Genomic DNA, 17,659 nt, shown 5'->3' on the forward strand with positions numbered 1-17,659 from the left:
ACCAGCTCTCCTTGCATGCACTGCACACACTTTGCAACTAACGCCGACCGCTGCGCTTTTGCAGACAGACGTCGCAGGACGAGCATCGCCGCGTGTACCTCCGAAACTCATGGTCTCGCGGCCGCAGGAAGACGTAGCAAACACGTCCATAAGACCTACCCTGGCGTCCAGAAGACGGAGCCAGACCGAAAGCTCCGCGGTCAAGGGAGTGGGCAAGCAAGCTGCTGTAGACTGGGTTGGTGTCAATGAGGACTCTCCTGGTCGACGCAGGAGACAGCCAAAGCGGAACATAGATCGATCAAGTGCGGTGTCAAGCAGTCGTGGTATGAGAAATACCGAGAGCGTGGTTGGCGGCTTTCTACCAAAGCTAAGCCGGATACTGGAGTTGAGTGAATCCAAGGCCACCTCACGACAAAGTCGAAGCGGATCGGACGCTCGAAAGCACCGTGACCAGAGTATTGCTCGTAGGCATCGATACCGAGAGGACGTCTTAGTAGAATATCGCCGACCAGTGAGACATAAATCAGGCGGTGTGCACAGACGCTCCGAGAGTGGATTCAAAGTCAACCCATCACTATTATCAGTACTTTCCAGCTTGACTAGGACTTCGGGTAGATCAAGTGATAGCAGTACTACGATCACACAGCAGTCTTACGATCGCCGTGGTGAAGAGCCTCGCGGAGAAAGCAGAGCTCTGAACATCCCGGAGACCGAACGGAACGGCAAAAGGCCAAGCTCGCCCAACGTCTTCGACTTCATGGACGCCACTTCAGTGGACGAAGGCCATGGCGGTCGATCAACTTATTCATCGTCGTCGTCGTCGTCGTCGTCGCAATACGAACCTTCAGAGGCTGGATCCAGTGAACGGTCCGGAACTCCGTCGTCTCAATCTACATTCCCATCACCGACTGCAACACGGCACTCTAGCTTGACCGGAAGTGTAGCAGAACTTCGTCGCAAATATGACAGTCAGTATGCGACATCGATCAGCTCTGGCGGGTCTGTGCGAAGTGGTAGTAAAAGTCCCGAGGTGCCAGGACGTAGCATCAAGAGACTGAGCAAAGTGAGGAATGACCTGGACGAGCGTGACGAGCTGGATGCAGAAGCGAAGAGTCAGATTGAAGTCACTCACGATGGAAGTCAACGCTCATCCTCAGTGTCCTCCCGCTCATCGCGACCTTCACGACGGCACGCCGAGAAGCAGAGCAGCCAAGAAGATGCTATGCGTCAGCATCTGGCATCATCCCAGCACATTCAGCACCACATGATCGATCCCGTCTATGGACAACATCGGTCACACTCTGCCTCATCACATGGCTCGGCAGGATCTGCTCGCGCGTATGCGCAGGTGCAGGCGCAGGCGCAGGCCCATTACATGGCGATGCAGCAGTACCAGTATCCTTCGCCACAGGCATATGCGGTTCCACCCCAGGCAATGAACGGCCATGTCGCGCAAGTGCCCGAGAGAATACCGGCTCCTGATGCCCCTGATCTTAGTCAACGGACAATCACTGGGTATGAGCAATTGGCAACCGAGCTCGCGAGCGAGGGATCTGGAGTGGTGCCCATCTATCGCAAGTTCGAATACCTCAACCATCGGATCTTGCTGCATCTTCAGGACGAGCTCTCGGAGATGGAAGAACACCTGCGGCGGCTGGACGAGATCATCGCCCAGATGGAGCCTCAACCTTCCACAGTTGAACGAGCACCTGCCTCGAGACGTGGCGACGCCTTCAATGGCAGCCAGATCCACCATCAACGGACCGAGCTCCTTGGTCGCATCTTCCTCAAGACCGAACAATACAATCGTGCCATGTCTTCCTTCGCGACGATGGCCAAGGACTCCTGCCCAGCCGAGAAGTTGCAAGTAATAGCCTACCAACACTGGCTGAAAGAGAAAGCCGCCATCCACGAAATTGAGACTCGCTTCCTGCAGAGTGAGAAAGATCTCATCCAGCCCGGGAAAGCAAAACTGGTACTACCGCCAGCGCAATCACCGGAGCCTTTGTACCGGCCCACTAAGCATGCCGCACTCACATGTCTCCCGGTGGCATTGATGCTACCCCTTCTCCTGTTCGCTCTGATCCCAACATTGACCGGTCGCTTGGTAGTGACGACCCTGATCGCCTGCGGTACTTTCATGGTCGCCGCCACGACGAGAATACGACATCTCATGCCTGCGCGGGAATGGGCCGTCTGTGGTGCGGCGTATGTGCTGCTGATGGCAGCGATTGCAGGGTGCATACCGCAGCATGGTATGCCAGTGGGACCTGGTAGTGGTGGTGTGCAGGTGACGTATTGGAGATGATGAGTTTTTGATGGCGTTTCATGGCGAAGTGACATGGGAGGAACGGATGGGATAGGATAGAGCGTGACTGGGACTGGGATTGGAGAGGATATGATACCCCATGGAGAAGAAGGACGAGGAGACGCGTAGACGGCTGGAATACTGCAATAGGTGAATCATCATCGTCGCTGAAATACAAGAAGCATAATTATACTTTCGCCAGACCAGTCCCTTCGCGTTCTTTCCTATCCTGTTCGTCCAACCACCTCAGCATCCCTGTTTGCAACGGATACGATGGCCCCATCCACGTAGCTCTCTGCGTATGATCACGCTCGTGCGAGCCAGTGTTGGGGTGAATCAGGGCTGATAAGGGTCCGCGGTTGATTACGAGCCAGGAGACGAAGGCGCCGAATTGGTTCTACTCCTCGCCTGAGGCTTGTTGGAGGAAGTGACCACGTCAGCAGTATCGTCAACGATAGGTCTTCGTCATTGCCACTTTTCGTTACATGTACATTGATCGAGAATGGCGAATGAACGATAGTCAAGTTGCGTGCCGATGGAAGATCCGCAGTCGGAAGGAAGCCACGGGCCCACGGGATAGAACTAGAACGCTAGCATAAACACCTGGTGCACTCGGCTTTCCCGGTCCGCTGAATCGCGAGTTTTCTAAAAAACTTCAGAAAATAAGATATAACTTCGTAGTATAGCTAGATACGAGAATACAAATTTCTAGAAATATAGAACTAATATAGATCTATCGATAATCTGAGTTTCGTAATATTAAATACACTATAGTAGGAGTTATAGCTAACGTACTTCACTACTAAGCGGGCTATACTACCGAGCGGACCACTTTTGCTAAGAACTATACCACTTCTATAGATATAGCTATATAACTACTATTATAGCGTGTATTGTCTTCAAACGAGGCTAAACTGACCTTAGCTATCTAGGCTACGGAACGCTACGCGATAATTACGAATCGACTTACTACAAAGGTATATAACGCGTCTCGAACTATACTAGGGTATCGATTGAATAGACGACCTCCTCGGGGTGACTACGAGCCTAATTTGAAGAAGCTTATAGAGCTAGAAGAGAGGGTAATACTTAAGTATATACTCGAGCTAGATCTTAGAGGTTTCCCGCTATTAAAGGCTAGTATACGAGCAATAGCCGATTTATTACTATAAGAGAAGGGTCTTAAGCCTAATAGTCTTAATTAGATAGACAGGTTTATTAGGCGGCATTATAAGCTAAAGGTTCGTATAACACCTAGATACGATCGTTAGCGAGCCCTAATAGAAGATCTAGACGTTATCGAGAAGTAGTTCTTACTTATACGTAATATAAAGGAGAAGTATAGTATCCTTAACTAGGACACCTATAACTTCGACGAGATAGGGTTTATAATAGGTGTTATTACGTCTTCGAGCGTCGTTACGGGTTTAGAAAAGCGTAGTAGAAAGAGGAAGGTCGTTTAATAGGGTAATAGAGAATAGGTAATAGTGATTAAGACTATCTTTATAGACGGAATGGCGCTCCTACCCTACGTTATCCTTATAGGTAAACAGTATATTAGTACCTAGTACTAAGACGGTAACTGAGGTCTAGACTAGATAATCGGGCTAATAGAGAACGGCTAGACTAACAATAAGTTTAGTATACGGTAGCTAGAGTATTTCTAGAAGTATACTATAGCTCGTACGACTAGAGTATAGAGACTACTTATTATCGATAGCTACGAGAGCTATAACTCGAAGGCATTCTAGAATCTATATAAGGAATATAAGATCTTAGCCCTATATATACTATCGTACGCCTCGTACTTACTCTAGCTATTAGATATAGATAGATAGATTTGTTATTCTTCTATTCTAGGACCCTATTCGGCCTAAATAGGTATATATCTATTGTTATATACAAAGGGAATCCCGAATAGGTGAAAACCCTTCCCGACCCCGACTTCTCCTTATCTAGATTAGCTTTCCCTCTAAACGTACGTAGTCTATATTACTACCCCGTTAGCCCCTACTCCTAGCCGGTCTCGTCGCGCTACGCCGTATCCTCTCTTCCTATACTACTCCTACTAGGCGGTACTGTTCTAGCTAGCCCTTCTCTAGTATCTAGTTCGTAATACGCCGTAGGTCCTTAACGTTATTAAGAAGTGCCCTAATTGTCCGGTTCCTCGCCTTTACTATCTACTCCCCCCTTCCTAGCGACTACCTCGGATAGACGAGGAGTACGTATCGTATATTCTAAGAGTAATAGCCATAGGGGTAGCTAGTATTTATATATTCTGGAACCTTCCTCTATAATAGGTACCCCTAGAGGCCGATATGTTCGCTTTGTAGTTAAGTTGCTATACTACTCTATACCCTCGTAAGGCGATAGTAGATAAGCTTTAGGGGGTACTTAACCGCAGATTTCGTAGCTAACTATTCCTTAGGTTATCCCGCTAGCTAAATAGCCGTATATAGAAGTCGTAACTACCGAAAGTCCGCCCCCTATATAGACGTAGTAAGCCTCTAGTATAATGCTATATTCTGTTTAGCTTTCCGTAATATTGCCTATACGTACTTCCTCTACCGTAGCGGCGGGTCTACCTATAGACCGAGGATCCTAAGCTGATTTACCGAGTTAGTCGTATACCCCTATATCTAGATAGAAGCTTATATATTATAGAACCGTAGCCGGCGCGTAAAGTGTATTAGATTGTACTTTTCTAGGGTAAACCGAGCTCTATACCTCCTAGCCTAGTCCTCGTAGATCTTATACTTCTCTTCTAGTAGCCTATAGTTCTCCTTAGTCGAGGACGACTACGCTAGGATGTTCGTATCGTCTACGAAGCCGCTCGTAGCGGTGTTCTAGGATTTCAGGGCTAGGAGTAGCGTCGCTATAAAGAAGAAGAATAGGATAGGTACTAGCGTTAATCCTTATATAATTCTAGTATAGACTACTTAAAATAGGCTTTTATACTAACCGACTAGGATCGACGTACTACGGTTTTAGAAGTAGGACCGTACGAAGTTAATAAGCTACTTAGAGAGTCCTTTCGACCTTAGGATATAGAGTAGCTACGAGTATAATACGTAGTCGAAGGCTCCTAATATGTCTAGACTAAGTAAGGATACTACCTTATCCCTATTCCTATACTATATAGCCTTTACCTAAGAGGTAATAAGTTCTATTACGGATAGCGTCGATCGCTATAGGCGCTTACCTATCTAGGTATCCGGGAGTAGGGAGTACATCTCTACCGCCTCGGAGAGTCTCGTTATAACTAGCTTCTTAAGCGTCTTCCTAAGAGTGTTATTAGGGCGAGAGCCTAGCCTATAAGATATAAGAGTAAAAGCGAGAATGTAGGTACGAAGTATAGATACAAAGGGTATAGTATAATTGCTACACAAAACGAAAGACGAAGAAAGTAAGAGAGGCCTAGGGAAGGCCGGATACTTATACGCGACCCTCGCGAGTACGTGTCCCCGTATTAATAGGGCTAACCCGTACGAAGCCGCGCTTAGTAGCTTTGCTTAAAACCTTATTCTAACCTGCCCTACGTTCCGAGTCTTCTACGTGCTTCTTCTAGGGTCTAGCGTAGTCGCGGGTGCTTACGGGAGTATCGTAAGTTATATAGCTACGAGCCGAAGTGAATCTATTAAGGTTTAGTAGAGTAGTGAATTCAGAGGGCTAGGTCCCGTAGTAAATATTACGGGGTATATAATTCTTAGCGCTTATATACTAAGCTAGACTTTCACTTCTTAACGACTTCTAAGTACTCTAAGGCTCTTCTATCCCTACCTTCTATATACTCTATAGGGAGACTATAATAGTAGCCCCCCCGAACAAAGCTAAGTTCCTACGAAGCCGTAGTAGTTCTATATATCGAGGATGTTCAGCTTTAGTACTAGGCTTAGGCCTAATATTATAGTCGATATACTATTAGTAAGCCCCGTCGAAAAGCTTAAATTCGAAAAGCCTACCAATGTTGACCTCTAGGCCGTCTACGCGGGCGTAGTATTCTTCGATTACTTAATAATTAAAGATAATATATTAGATAGGTTCCTATAAGGTATCCTACTTAGGGCAACCTTACTATTCGACTTTATACTTAATCGGCGGTAGCCCTTTAATGTCGTTAGGCTCTACGCGGATTTCCCGGATCTTACGGACGGCATAGTCGTTAAAAGGTAGGTTAACCGGCTCGTCGACTTCTACTTTATCGGGAGGACCTAGTATGTCTTAGTTTTAGTTTAGGAATAGATCCTTAGCCGACGGCCGAAGGCGTACGGGATAGAAGACGTCGTAGATCTTTATGTTCGTAGGAAGAGCTAGACGGTAGACGTATAAACTAATACGCTCGGTAATCTTAAAAGGACCTAGGTTCTTCTAGCTTAGCTTCTTAGAGGGGCGGTCCGTCTTAATGTTCTTAGAGTTAAGGTATACTATATCGCCTACTTAGTAGTCGGGAGCTAGCTAGCGACGACGATTAGCTTAATCCTCGTAGATTACTTATACGTATACTATCTCGTCGTAGACTTCTTTATAGATCTATAAGAGTATAGTAGCGAACTCGTCTACTACTTACTCGTTTACGTCTTCGGTAGGCGGGAGAGGCTCTTCTAGTTCTATACCTATACGAGGGTAGTAACCTCTCGTAGTATAGAAGGGAGAGTAGCTAGTAGTCTCCGAGTCCTAGTTACGAGTAGCGAACTCTACCGTAGGGATATACTAAGGCCAATCCTTCTAGTAGTAGTCGACGAAGTAACGAAGGACCTATTCGAGGATAGCGTTTGTTGAGAACATACAGGCCGCAGGACAAGCATGTAGGTGTGGGTGTGTCATGTGAAAGATCACGTGACTAGGGTTTGCCAGCCCCTATAGGCTGGCAAACATCCGGACACCTAGCATCTACCTACACCAACACCGGCGATACTGTATGTAGATACACGCTATCCCATTGGGTCCTTCTTCGTCTTTTGTGTGATCCGCCGTCTTCCACTGCTGCGCAACTCGTACCTGTTTAACAGGTTATGAGCCCGAGTTAGCAACTCGGTGTTTCACCCTCGACAAAGTCGTATTGGAGTTATTCCTCTTCAGAACAAAAGGAAGGCAGACTGGAGGCCGCACCCGCATTGCACAGGAAGCTACAGCCGCGCTGTAGGTGCATATAAGACGTGAAAGAGCCTAGTGAGGCACTGTCAGACTCCGAGTCAGGGAGCCTGTGCCAATACCTCAGACAAGTGGGCGAGCTTACTGAGAAGAGTCGCTCTCCGGACATCGCGTTCGCATCGACTAACTGTTCATTCTGAGAGAGCCGCAGTGTCTCAGAAACCCCCTCTACTGAGAGAGTTACGCTACAGTGTCTCAGCACCAACACGATCCTTACCGACCGACTTTCCTCCTCTTCCCGGCGGATAGCCATCCTCTCCGCTATCAACCTCGCGTTCGGTTTATCCCATTTCGATCCGATCGCGTACGACCGAATACATCCTTTTACCTGAGGGCAGCCAACCTGTCCCTCAACTTACAAAAAATGGAGAACGAGACTGGGTTCATAAGAAAGAGAGCAGCACCTCTTCTGACAAGAGAGAACCACGAAACATGGTTCAAGCTGATGAGAATACACCTGGTATCAAAGCAGGTTGACTGGGTCCTCGAAGACATCATCACGGACATTCCCGCTGCAACCCCATCTATAGCGACACCCTCTGCATCATCGGAGTCATCCCTTCCTTTGGATCAAGCGATAAGGAAGGCATCGTACAGACGGCACAATGCAACGGCCCTGTATGAGATGTACATCTGTCTGTCGACAGATGACCAAGAGATGACATACGAGATCCGGCATGCGAAGGAGTTGTGGGAATGGGCTGAAGCTAAATATAAGAGAAGACTTCTCGCTACTGGAAGAAGTTTGCTTCAGCAATACACCAATTTCGTGATGACAGAAGACCAGTCTATAGATGACGCCTGGCAGGAGCTTAGCTCAATTGCAAGGAGGGCTGTTTCAATCTCGCCTCAGTTCCAAGACATCAAGACTGAGGACAGAAAGATCCAGCAACTCTTAGCAGCTCTGCCAGACTCATTTGGCTCAATTCGCGATGCAATTGATGCCCAGGTGAATCTCTCACCACAAGACATTCTTGCAATTCTTAGGGAGAAGCAAGAATCAATGATTCATCAAGGGACAGCCATGTTTGCTAAGAAGGGTTTCCAGGGCAAGCTCACGTGCCATCTCTGCGGTGGTGACCATTTTATGAGCAAGTGCCCACACCTTTCTGCAGCTCAGCAGGCTGTTAGGAACAAGGACAAACTAGCTAGGGTTACCTACCCTGCTAAGAGACAACCGTCACCACCTCGTAGGAGGTCATCATCACCAAACCTTCGTGATGTCCTCAAGGTGATGACGGACCTTGCAAAGCAGATGAAGGAGAGCCGCAAGCCAAAGGCCTCCTCTAGTAAGCCTGCAAGGGCCCATGCGACCCAGGAAGACGCATCAGACCCTGAGATACCATCAGAAGATGATGATGTTGATGAGGTTGCCCATTCCACTGTGGAAGCCAAAGGCAAGTACCCCTCGTCCGAGTGGTTGCTTGACTCTTGTGCATCATCACATATGACTGACCAAGATTCACTATTCAGGACACTGAAGCCTCTTCAAAAGAGGAAGTGGATCAAGGTTGGGGGTGGCTATCTACAAGCTACACATATGGGAAGTGCAGTAATGGGTGGTCCTTCTGGAAAGCAAATTGTCTTAGAAAATGTCCTGTTTGTTCCTGGCCTTGGAGTTAGTCTTGTTTCGTGGAATCAGTTCAGCCAACAGTTTGCTGTCCAACCACCCAGTTTCACCCTAAAATCCTTGTCTGGTAAACCCGTTGTCCAGACCAAACTTCGAGGAGGAGTACCGTTTATCCACTCGATCTCGGAAATTCTTGAGCCACAGCATGCTGGCATACTCTCTCAAGAACGTGACGGTACCGCTATGGCTAACACTGAGTCCGAAGATCAGTGGGAGCTATGGCATAGAAGATGTGCACACCTTGGCAAGGGACTGCTAAGAAACCTGCATAGAGTCACTGACAAGAAAGATCCCATTCCTGTTCCTTCTGAACACCAGAATTGCAAGGTCTGCTCCCTTGCAAACATGAGGAAGTTCAAAGGACCTGCCACAGAGAGGAAAGGGGAGAGGCTGGCCCTCATCTCCATTGACATCTGTGGGCCTTTTCAGGGCGCAGTCTCTAGGCTAGGATACAAATATTGGCTTGAGATTGTAGACAACTTCTCTAGGAAGAAGTGGGTAATCCCTTTGAAGGCCAGGAGCGACGCTCCTGCAGCCCTACGGGATTGGAAGGTCCAGGCAGAACGGCAGTCAAGGTGCTTTCTGTCTGCGATCCGCAGTGATGGTGCAAAGGAAATTCTCGCCTTGCTAAAAGAGTGGGAGAAGGAGTTTGGCACTCAGATGGACACAACTGATGCCTACAACTCTCTTCAAAATGGACCTGTGGAAAGGTCAATTCAAGCCTCTGAGAACACAGTCCGGGCTATGCTTGAAGACTCTGGCATGCCAGTTGAGTTCTGGCCAGAAGCTTTGCAAGCACAGACTGTGATCAGAAACAGACTGCCTAATGGTCCGATCATTGATGGTATTGCTCTTTCACCAGAAGAAGCCTTTACTGGCCAAGTACCGTCAGTCGACCATTTCCGCGTCTGGGGATGCAAAGCTGTGGTCTATGTAGACCCAAGAGCCCAACCTCAAGGCTTGAGGAGAGACAAGTTGATGAACCGAGGAAAAGAAGCCGTGTTTGTGGGCTACTCAGAAAACACCACAAAACAATGGCTGTTCTGGGATCCCGACATGAAAGCAATAAAAGCGCATAGTCACGTCGACTGGTTTGAGAATGAGAAGGGGGGAGATATGGATCTTGGTATCACCTTCACTAACCAGCCGAGTCGAGCGCCACAGCGCAATCCTGTTGGGAGGAAGCCCTTTGGGGCGAAATTTTCCGATAGGGGATTATCAGAGACACCGTTACGAAGGCCAGGAGAAAATATTGAGGCGGTTTCAACACTGTCGAAGGCCGATAACGGTGGATCTATACAGAACCTACCCAAGTCATCAACACCACAGCAACCGCTGTTTGTGCAACTTCCCCCTCCCCCAAAGGACATTGGGGAATACCAGAAGTTTGGAGATCAGGGTACTCCAATGAAAGAAAAAGAAGATGTCGTTCAGTTCGACCCATCCGAACACCCAGCGCCACCTCAGGTTGCAGGCAACAAGAGGTCAAGGGGGGACGGAGATGATAACTCTGAAGAGCATGAGGCTAAACACCATAAGGCTCTTATCGCCCAGATGTTCCATCTAGACCCTACAATAAGCTGGGTAGAGGAGATTCTGAACGACGTGGAAGAACATGCATTTGCTGCTGTTGGGCAGGCCATAGCCTATCAGCAGGAAGTGCCAATCCCAAAGTCCTATAAGGCAGCCGTAGGAGACCCCGAATAGGGACATATGTGGAGAGAGGCAATCGAGAACGAACTTATTGCCTTAGCAAGCAACAACACCTGGGAAGCAGTTGTACCGCCAAAGGGTGCGAATCTAATTACTTCTAGGTGGGTCTTTGATGTGAAAAGAATGATTAGTGGAGCCATTGAGAAGTTCAAGGCAAGACTAGTTGCAAGAGGGTTTTCACAGAAATATGGGGTTGACTTCGAAGAGACCTTTGCACCTACTGTTAGACATGATACTCTCCGAGTATTCATGGCAGTAGTATGTGAGAGAGATCTCGAGATGCACCTAGTGGATGTGAATAATGCTTTTACCCAAAGCAGCCTTCTTGAAGACATCTATATGATCCCACCCCCAGGAGTTGAAGCACCTCCAAACATGGTGTTCAAGGTCCTACGAAGCCTTTATGGGCTTAAGCAAGCAGCTAGAGACTGGAACAAGCTCTGTGTTGCGAAGCTAGAGAAGATTGGATTTACCCAGTCCCAGGTAGATCCATGCCTACTTATCCATACGGATAGAGACCTTATGGTCCTTACCCATGTGGATGACATACCCATTGCAGCTCCGAAGCTGTCAGATGTTCAGTGGTTTAAGGCTGAGCTTGGAAAAGTGTTTAAGATTAAAGATCTTGGTGAACCTACGAAGATCCTTGGAATGAGGATTACAAGAGACAGGTCCCAAGGCACTTTGAAGCTTGATCAAGGACACTATGTCCACGCTAACTTAGCCAAGATGAACATGGCTAGAGAGAAGGCTACGCCAACCCACTCACCTATGGAGAGCTACGAGCATTTAGTGCCTACGGCACCTATGGATGAGAGGTGCAACAAACAGGATTACCAGAGCCACAATGGTACCTGGATGTGGCCAATGACAATGACAAGGCCAGACTTAGCATTCCCCCTTGGAAGAATTAGCTCATTTGTTGCTGATCCCTCGCAGCAGCATATGAAGGCTTTGAAGAAGCTCTCCCGATACCTGCGGTCGTACCCAGACCTAGGTCTTATGTATAGAAAGGGAGGGGGCAATCTCCAGGGATACTCGGACTCTGACTACGCTATGGACAAAGTGGATAGAGTCTCAATTCTGGGATACGTGTGGTTCCTTTGTGGATCACCTGTGTCCTGGATGAGTAGGAAGCAGAAGTCTGTTGCAACATCAACAATGGAAGCTGAGTTCATGGCTATGAACGCAGCCGCAAAGCAGTCACAATTTCTTGCTGCTGTCCTCAGGGAAATGGGGTGCCCAGAACTGGTAGGAAAGAGCTCTTTCCAGCCGAGTGTAAGGGCAAGCAAGGGCACTGTTGACGAGCTAAGGCCAGTCAAGCTCATGGGTGACAACCAAGCCGCTTTGACACTTGTCAAAGATGCCCATGTGCATGAAAGGTCAAAGCATATTGATGTTGCATATAACTATGTCAGACATCTCTGGTGGCAGAAGAAGATTGCAGTGGACTACTGCCATACAAAGGACATGGCTGCTAATGGGTTAACAAAGCCCCTCAATGGCCAGCAGTTCCAAAACTTTGTAAGGCAGCTCCAGCTTGCGTAAAGGGATTGTAGGAGACCATGTGGCCTGAGTGGGAGTGTTGAGAACATACAGGCCGCAGGACAAGCATGTAGGTGTGGGTGTGTCATGTGATAGATCACGTGACTAGGGTTTGCCAGCCCCTATAGGCTGGCAAACATCCGGACACCTAGCATCTACCTACACCAACACCGGCGATACTGTATGTAGATACACGCTATCCCATTGGGTCCTTCTTCGTCTTTTGTGTGATCCGCCGTCTTCTACTACTACGTAACTCGTACCTGTTTAACAGCGTTCGTAATTTCGGTCTAGCCGTCGGTCTATAGCTAAAAACTAGTCGAGAGGTTATACTTAATGCCTAGGATAGTATATAGACGCTTCTAGAAGTACGAGATGAACTAGGAGCCTCTATTAGAGGTGATACTATCCGGGAGGCCTTAAAAGCGCTAGACGAATTCGTAGAACAAGCGAGTAGTCTCCTTTACGGTTATACTCTAGTACGGGATTATATACCGGTCCTTAGAGTAACAGTCTACAATCACTAGAAGGGCCTTTACCTTCACGCCGCTAAAGGTCTTACCGTAAGGAAGATCGGTAATAAAGTCTATAGTAATATACTTCTACGGACGATTAGGAGCCGGGAGAGGGTATAAGAGACCGTAGGGGCGGTAGCGGTTAGCTTTAGCTCTTCGATAAGTAGCGTAGTTTAGTACGTAGCGGCGGACGTCCTTCTAGGAATACGGCTACTAGTAATACCTAGCGAGGAGCTTATAGGTCTTAGCTACGCCTAGGTGATCCCTAGAGGCGGAGTCGTAGACGACTTAAAGAATCTCAGCTCGGATATTAGAGCCTTCGGGCTACGGTACGTAAAGCTTCTTACAGAAGTAGACGACACCTTCCTAGAGCTCGTACTTAGATAGCGAGAAGCCCGGGAATGTCCTCGCGCTAGATTTAAGGGCCTAAACTAACTCTTAGGCGTCTAGGTCGGTATCGTACGCTGTTCGTACTCGTGCTATAATGCCCTTAGGTTACTCCTTATTATTAAACCCCTTAAAGTCTAATTCGGATGAGCCGTCGGTCGTTATTAAGCCCTCTTTATCGTCGTTCAAGTCCTTAGCGTCCGAGGCGTATTCTTTAGGCTTAGATTTATTATTACTCTCGTTAAGGTAGGTAGGAGCGAGCACGAGAGTAGTAAAGGAAGTAGTAAGCGTAGGCTAGCCGTTCGATAGGTACTCTCGAAGCTCGGAAGAGAGGTTATACTCTTTAATAACTTATTACTCTACGATTTGCTAGCCCCCTCTTCGATTAACTAGAGAGTTACTAGGGCGGCGGATAAGGGCGTCGGCTATCGAGTTGGCCTTACCGGGCGTGTACGAGATTATAAAGTTAAACTAGGAGAGGAACTCGCTCTAGCGGGCCTAGCGACGATTAAGTAGCTTGCTCTTTATAAAGTAGACGAGGTTCTTATAGTCGGAGCTTACTTAGACGGGTATAGTAGAGCCTTCGAGCTCGGGGCGCTACTCTTTAAAAGCTTTAACGATAGCGAGAAGCTCCTTATCGTAGATCTCGTAGTTATACTCCGTAGCGGTCATCTTCTTAGAGAGGAAGGCGATAGGTAGCTAGGGAGATTTAGGCGAGCGGCGTTATAGTAGGACACCGCCTACTACGCCGTCGGATACATTAGTCTCTATACGGGTCTCTAGTTCGAAATCGAAGTGCTATAGAAGCGGGTTCTTAATAAACTTCGCTTTAAGTAAGTCAAAAGCCTCCTAGTATTCGTTAGTCTAGGCAAACTTCTTACCCTTACGCGTAAGCTTTATTAAAGGGCGTACTACGCCCGAGAATACATAGATAAAGCGGCGGTAGAAGTTAGTAAAGCCTAGGAAACCCTAGACCTCCTTAACGTTTATAGGAGCATCCTATTCGACGATAGCGTCGATCTTCTCTTAGTCTATCTTAATGCCGTCTACGGTAATGATTAAACTAAGAAACTTGACTTCGGTCTTCTTAAACTCGTACTTGTTAATATCGAGCTATAAGCCGGCGTCTACGAGCTTCTAAAGGACCTTATAGACGTGCTCGCGGTACTCCTCTTTAGTCTCGCTATAGACTAGGATGTCGTCGATGTAGGAAGTATAGAACTGATCGAGGAACTCCTAAAGGATGTTGTTAATAAAGTTCTAGAAGGTACTAGGCCCGTTATAAACGCCGAAGGGCATAACGAGCGACTCGAATAGCCCGTAGCGAGTACGGAAGGCTATAAGATACTCGTGTCCTTCTACTATTTATAACTTGTTAAACGTAGCGATAACATCGATCTTAGTAAAGTACTTGGCCTTAGAGAGGCGTTCGAGCGTCTCCTAAATTAACGGTATTAGGTAGCGGTTCTTCTTTATAATAGCGTTTAAGCCTCGGTAGTCTACGTAGAAGCGTAGGCTACCGCCGGGCTTCTTAATAAATATAACGGGACTACTAGCGCTAGAACGGCTCGCTCGAATAAACCCCTTCTTTAGGTTTTCTTCGAGGTATCTCTTAAGGACGATAAGCTCTTCTCGGGACATAGAATATAGCGGTCCGAACGGTGCCTCTATACCTTCTTCTAGCTTAATCTTATAGTCGTAAGGGCGATAAGGAGGCAGCTCGTCTACGGCTTTAGTATCGAATACGTAGAGGATGTAGTGTGCCTAAGAAGGGACCTTCGTAGTAGGGTCGGTAGGTATACGCTTCTTATCGAGCTTTTCGAGGGCGATGTCGATATCGTAGAGAGAGGCGGCGAAGACTTAAGCTTTAGGCTACTTAGTAGTAGTAGTAAAGGTAGCGGCGTTTACCTAGAAGATCTTAGTATACTTAGGACCGCGCTAAGGCGGCGGAGAAGGCGGAGGCGCCGGAGGAGCTTCGGGAGGGAAACTGATAGTAAGGGAAGTCTAGTCGATAATAGGTTAGTATCGTTTAAACTAGAGGAGGCCGAGGATAAACTTCTAATACGGTAGGGACGTAAGGAAGCTAGTAATCGACATACGCTTTCCCCCGAGGGTAATTGACGTGTATATAATATAAGTAATCTTACTAGTAGTAGTCTCCGTGCCGTTAAAGAGTTCAAGGGTACGAGGGTACTTCAGTTCCTAGGGTTCGAGGTTAAGAGAGGTCGCGAGTTTATAGTCTATAAAAGACTCGCCTAGTACGCTAGTGTCTATAAGAGTAAGATTAGAAGAAGAGAGTTTCTTTAAGCCGATATTTATATTCGTAACGAACGGTTTATAAGCGTAGTCCTTACCCGTCTCGTCGTATAGGTCTAGCTATACTATATTAGTCCTTAACTTCTTTCCTCTCTTTACTTTCGGTAAACGTTATTCTTAGTCTTTACCGCGTCGATAAGGAAGACCTAGGCTTTTCCCTACTTAGCGGGAGTAGTAGGAGTAGGCTCGATAGCGCCGATAGCGCCGCGAACCGGGTTACGGGCGTTACGGGTAGCGAGCTACGGATAGTTAACTACGATATAGCCTAGACCGCCGTAGTAGGTATAGAGTCCGGCCTAGCGACGGCGAAGCTTCTCTTCGGGAGTAAGCTTACCGTTAACGAGGCCCTAGACTCGAGGGACGGCGGTACTAGCGCTAAGATCTATAGCATCACCTATAGAGACGGGAGGGAGAGCCGTAGGAGCAGCGGCGCCTAGTAGACTAGCGAAGTGGCTTCCGGGACTACGAGGCTAACGACCTTAAGAACGGGAAGTAAGGAGAGAGGCGGTATATTTTATATTAGAGTCGAGGCGCTAGTAGGTCTCGACGAGTTTACGGAAGCTTATAGTACCGACGTCCTTATCCTCGAGGGCTCGAAGAAGCTCTACTAATAAGCTACGGCGGAGAGTGCTCTTCTTAGTCTCTTCGTTATAGCCGGTAAACCTAATATCGCGGTTAAAGGCCGCGAGGTACTCGGCGAAGCTCTTATTCTTCTAGAGGAGGTTATAGATAGCGTTCTAGGCGGTAGCTCTACGGTCTAGATCACTAAAGGCAGTACGGAGGTCCTATATTAAGGTGAGGACGTCCGGGCAGCCGATAGTCTACGTAGCGTTATTAATATAGTATTATACCTAAGCCGCGGCGTCTTCCCGAAGGAGGGAGAAGACGTACGTAACCTTATCCTTCTCTTACGGAAAGTGGTCGGCATTAGCTAATAGCTTAATAGTGAGCTATGTCTTAAATACCTCGGACTTACTCTTATTACCGTCGAACTCGTCTAGGTTATTAACCTTCTTAGAGAAGTACTAGCGGCGGTTATCGTCGGCGTACGGTACGAGGTTCTAGAAGGTATTTATAATACCCTAAAGGTATGTTACTTAGTTGTTTACTTACTCGACCTACTAGGCGGTCTCGCGGAGAGAGGAGACGGTGCGGTTAATAAGAGCGTAGGCGGTATCGGGGTTAGCGTTTACCTAGGTACCGAAGGTAGCGGCGTTTAAGAAGGGGATATTAGCCTACTTACTAAAGTGGAATAGGGTGTCTTAGTTATCGAGGTTGACACCTTTATCGGTAGCGTAGTCACCTATAAGGATGACTCGAGTAGTTAATAGTTTGTTAGTCTTTCGTAATATTAGGGCGAGAGCCTAGCCTATAAGATATAAGAGTAAAAGCGAGAATGTAGGTACGAAGTGTAGATACAAAGGGTATAGTATAATTGCTACACAAAACGAAAGACAAAGAAAGTAAGAGAGGCCTAGGGAAGGCCGGATACTTATACGCGACCCTCGCTAGTACGTATCCCCGTATTAATAGGGCTAACCTATATAAAGCCGCGCTTAGTAGCTTTGCTTAAAACCTTATTCTAACCTGCCCTACGTTCCGAGTCTTCTACGTGCTTCTTCTAGGGTCTAGCGTAGTCGCGGGTGCTTGCGGGAGTATCGTAAGTTATATAGCTACGAGCCGAAGTGAATCTATTAAGGTTTAGTAGAGTAGTGAATTTAGAGGGCTAGGTCCCGTAGTAAATATTACGGGGTATATAATTCTTAGCGCTTATACACTAAGCTAGACTTTCACTTCTTAACGACTTCTAAGTACTCTAAGGCTCTTCTGTCCCTACCTTCTATATACTCTATAGGGAGACTATAACAAGTGTTAAGGAGCGTAATTAGGCGGTACGACTTTACCTACGTATAGTCTTCCTTTTACGGCTTACGTAGGACTACTATTGTCGATTGTTTAAATACTATTAGGTAGTATCCGGTCTATAGGTAGGCGTTAAAGATCGCTACGACTACTAGGGCTAGTTGAGCTCTACACTTCTTTAGTAGCTCGTTTAGGATCCTGTCCGGCCCTAGGGCTTTCTTCGCCGGTAAC

At 47.3% G+C, this 17,659-nt stretch overlaps 1 protein-coding gene across 1 annotated transcript; it reads left to right on the forward strand.

Moving 5' to 3' along the window:
• Nucleotides 1–109: 109 nt before the first annotated feature.
• Nucleotides 110–2,308, forward strand: CLAFUR5_09358 (uncharacterized protein; the record flags this gene model as incomplete). Its single annotated transcript, XM_047908506.1, has 1 exon — nt 110–2,308. One exon carries the CDS (start codon nt 110–112, stop codon nt 2,306–2,308), a length of 2,199 nt encoding a protein of 732 aa, XP_047766516.1.
• Nucleotides 2,309–17,659: the final 15,351 nt, after the last annotated feature.

This window comes from Fulvia fulva, chromosome 9 (assembly GCF_020509005.1).
Source record: "Fulvia fulva chromosome 9, complete sequence".
Classification (NCBI taxonomy): Eukaryota; Fungi; Ascomycota; class Dothideomycetes; order Mycosphaerellales; family Mycosphaerellaceae; genus Fulvia; species Fulvia fulva.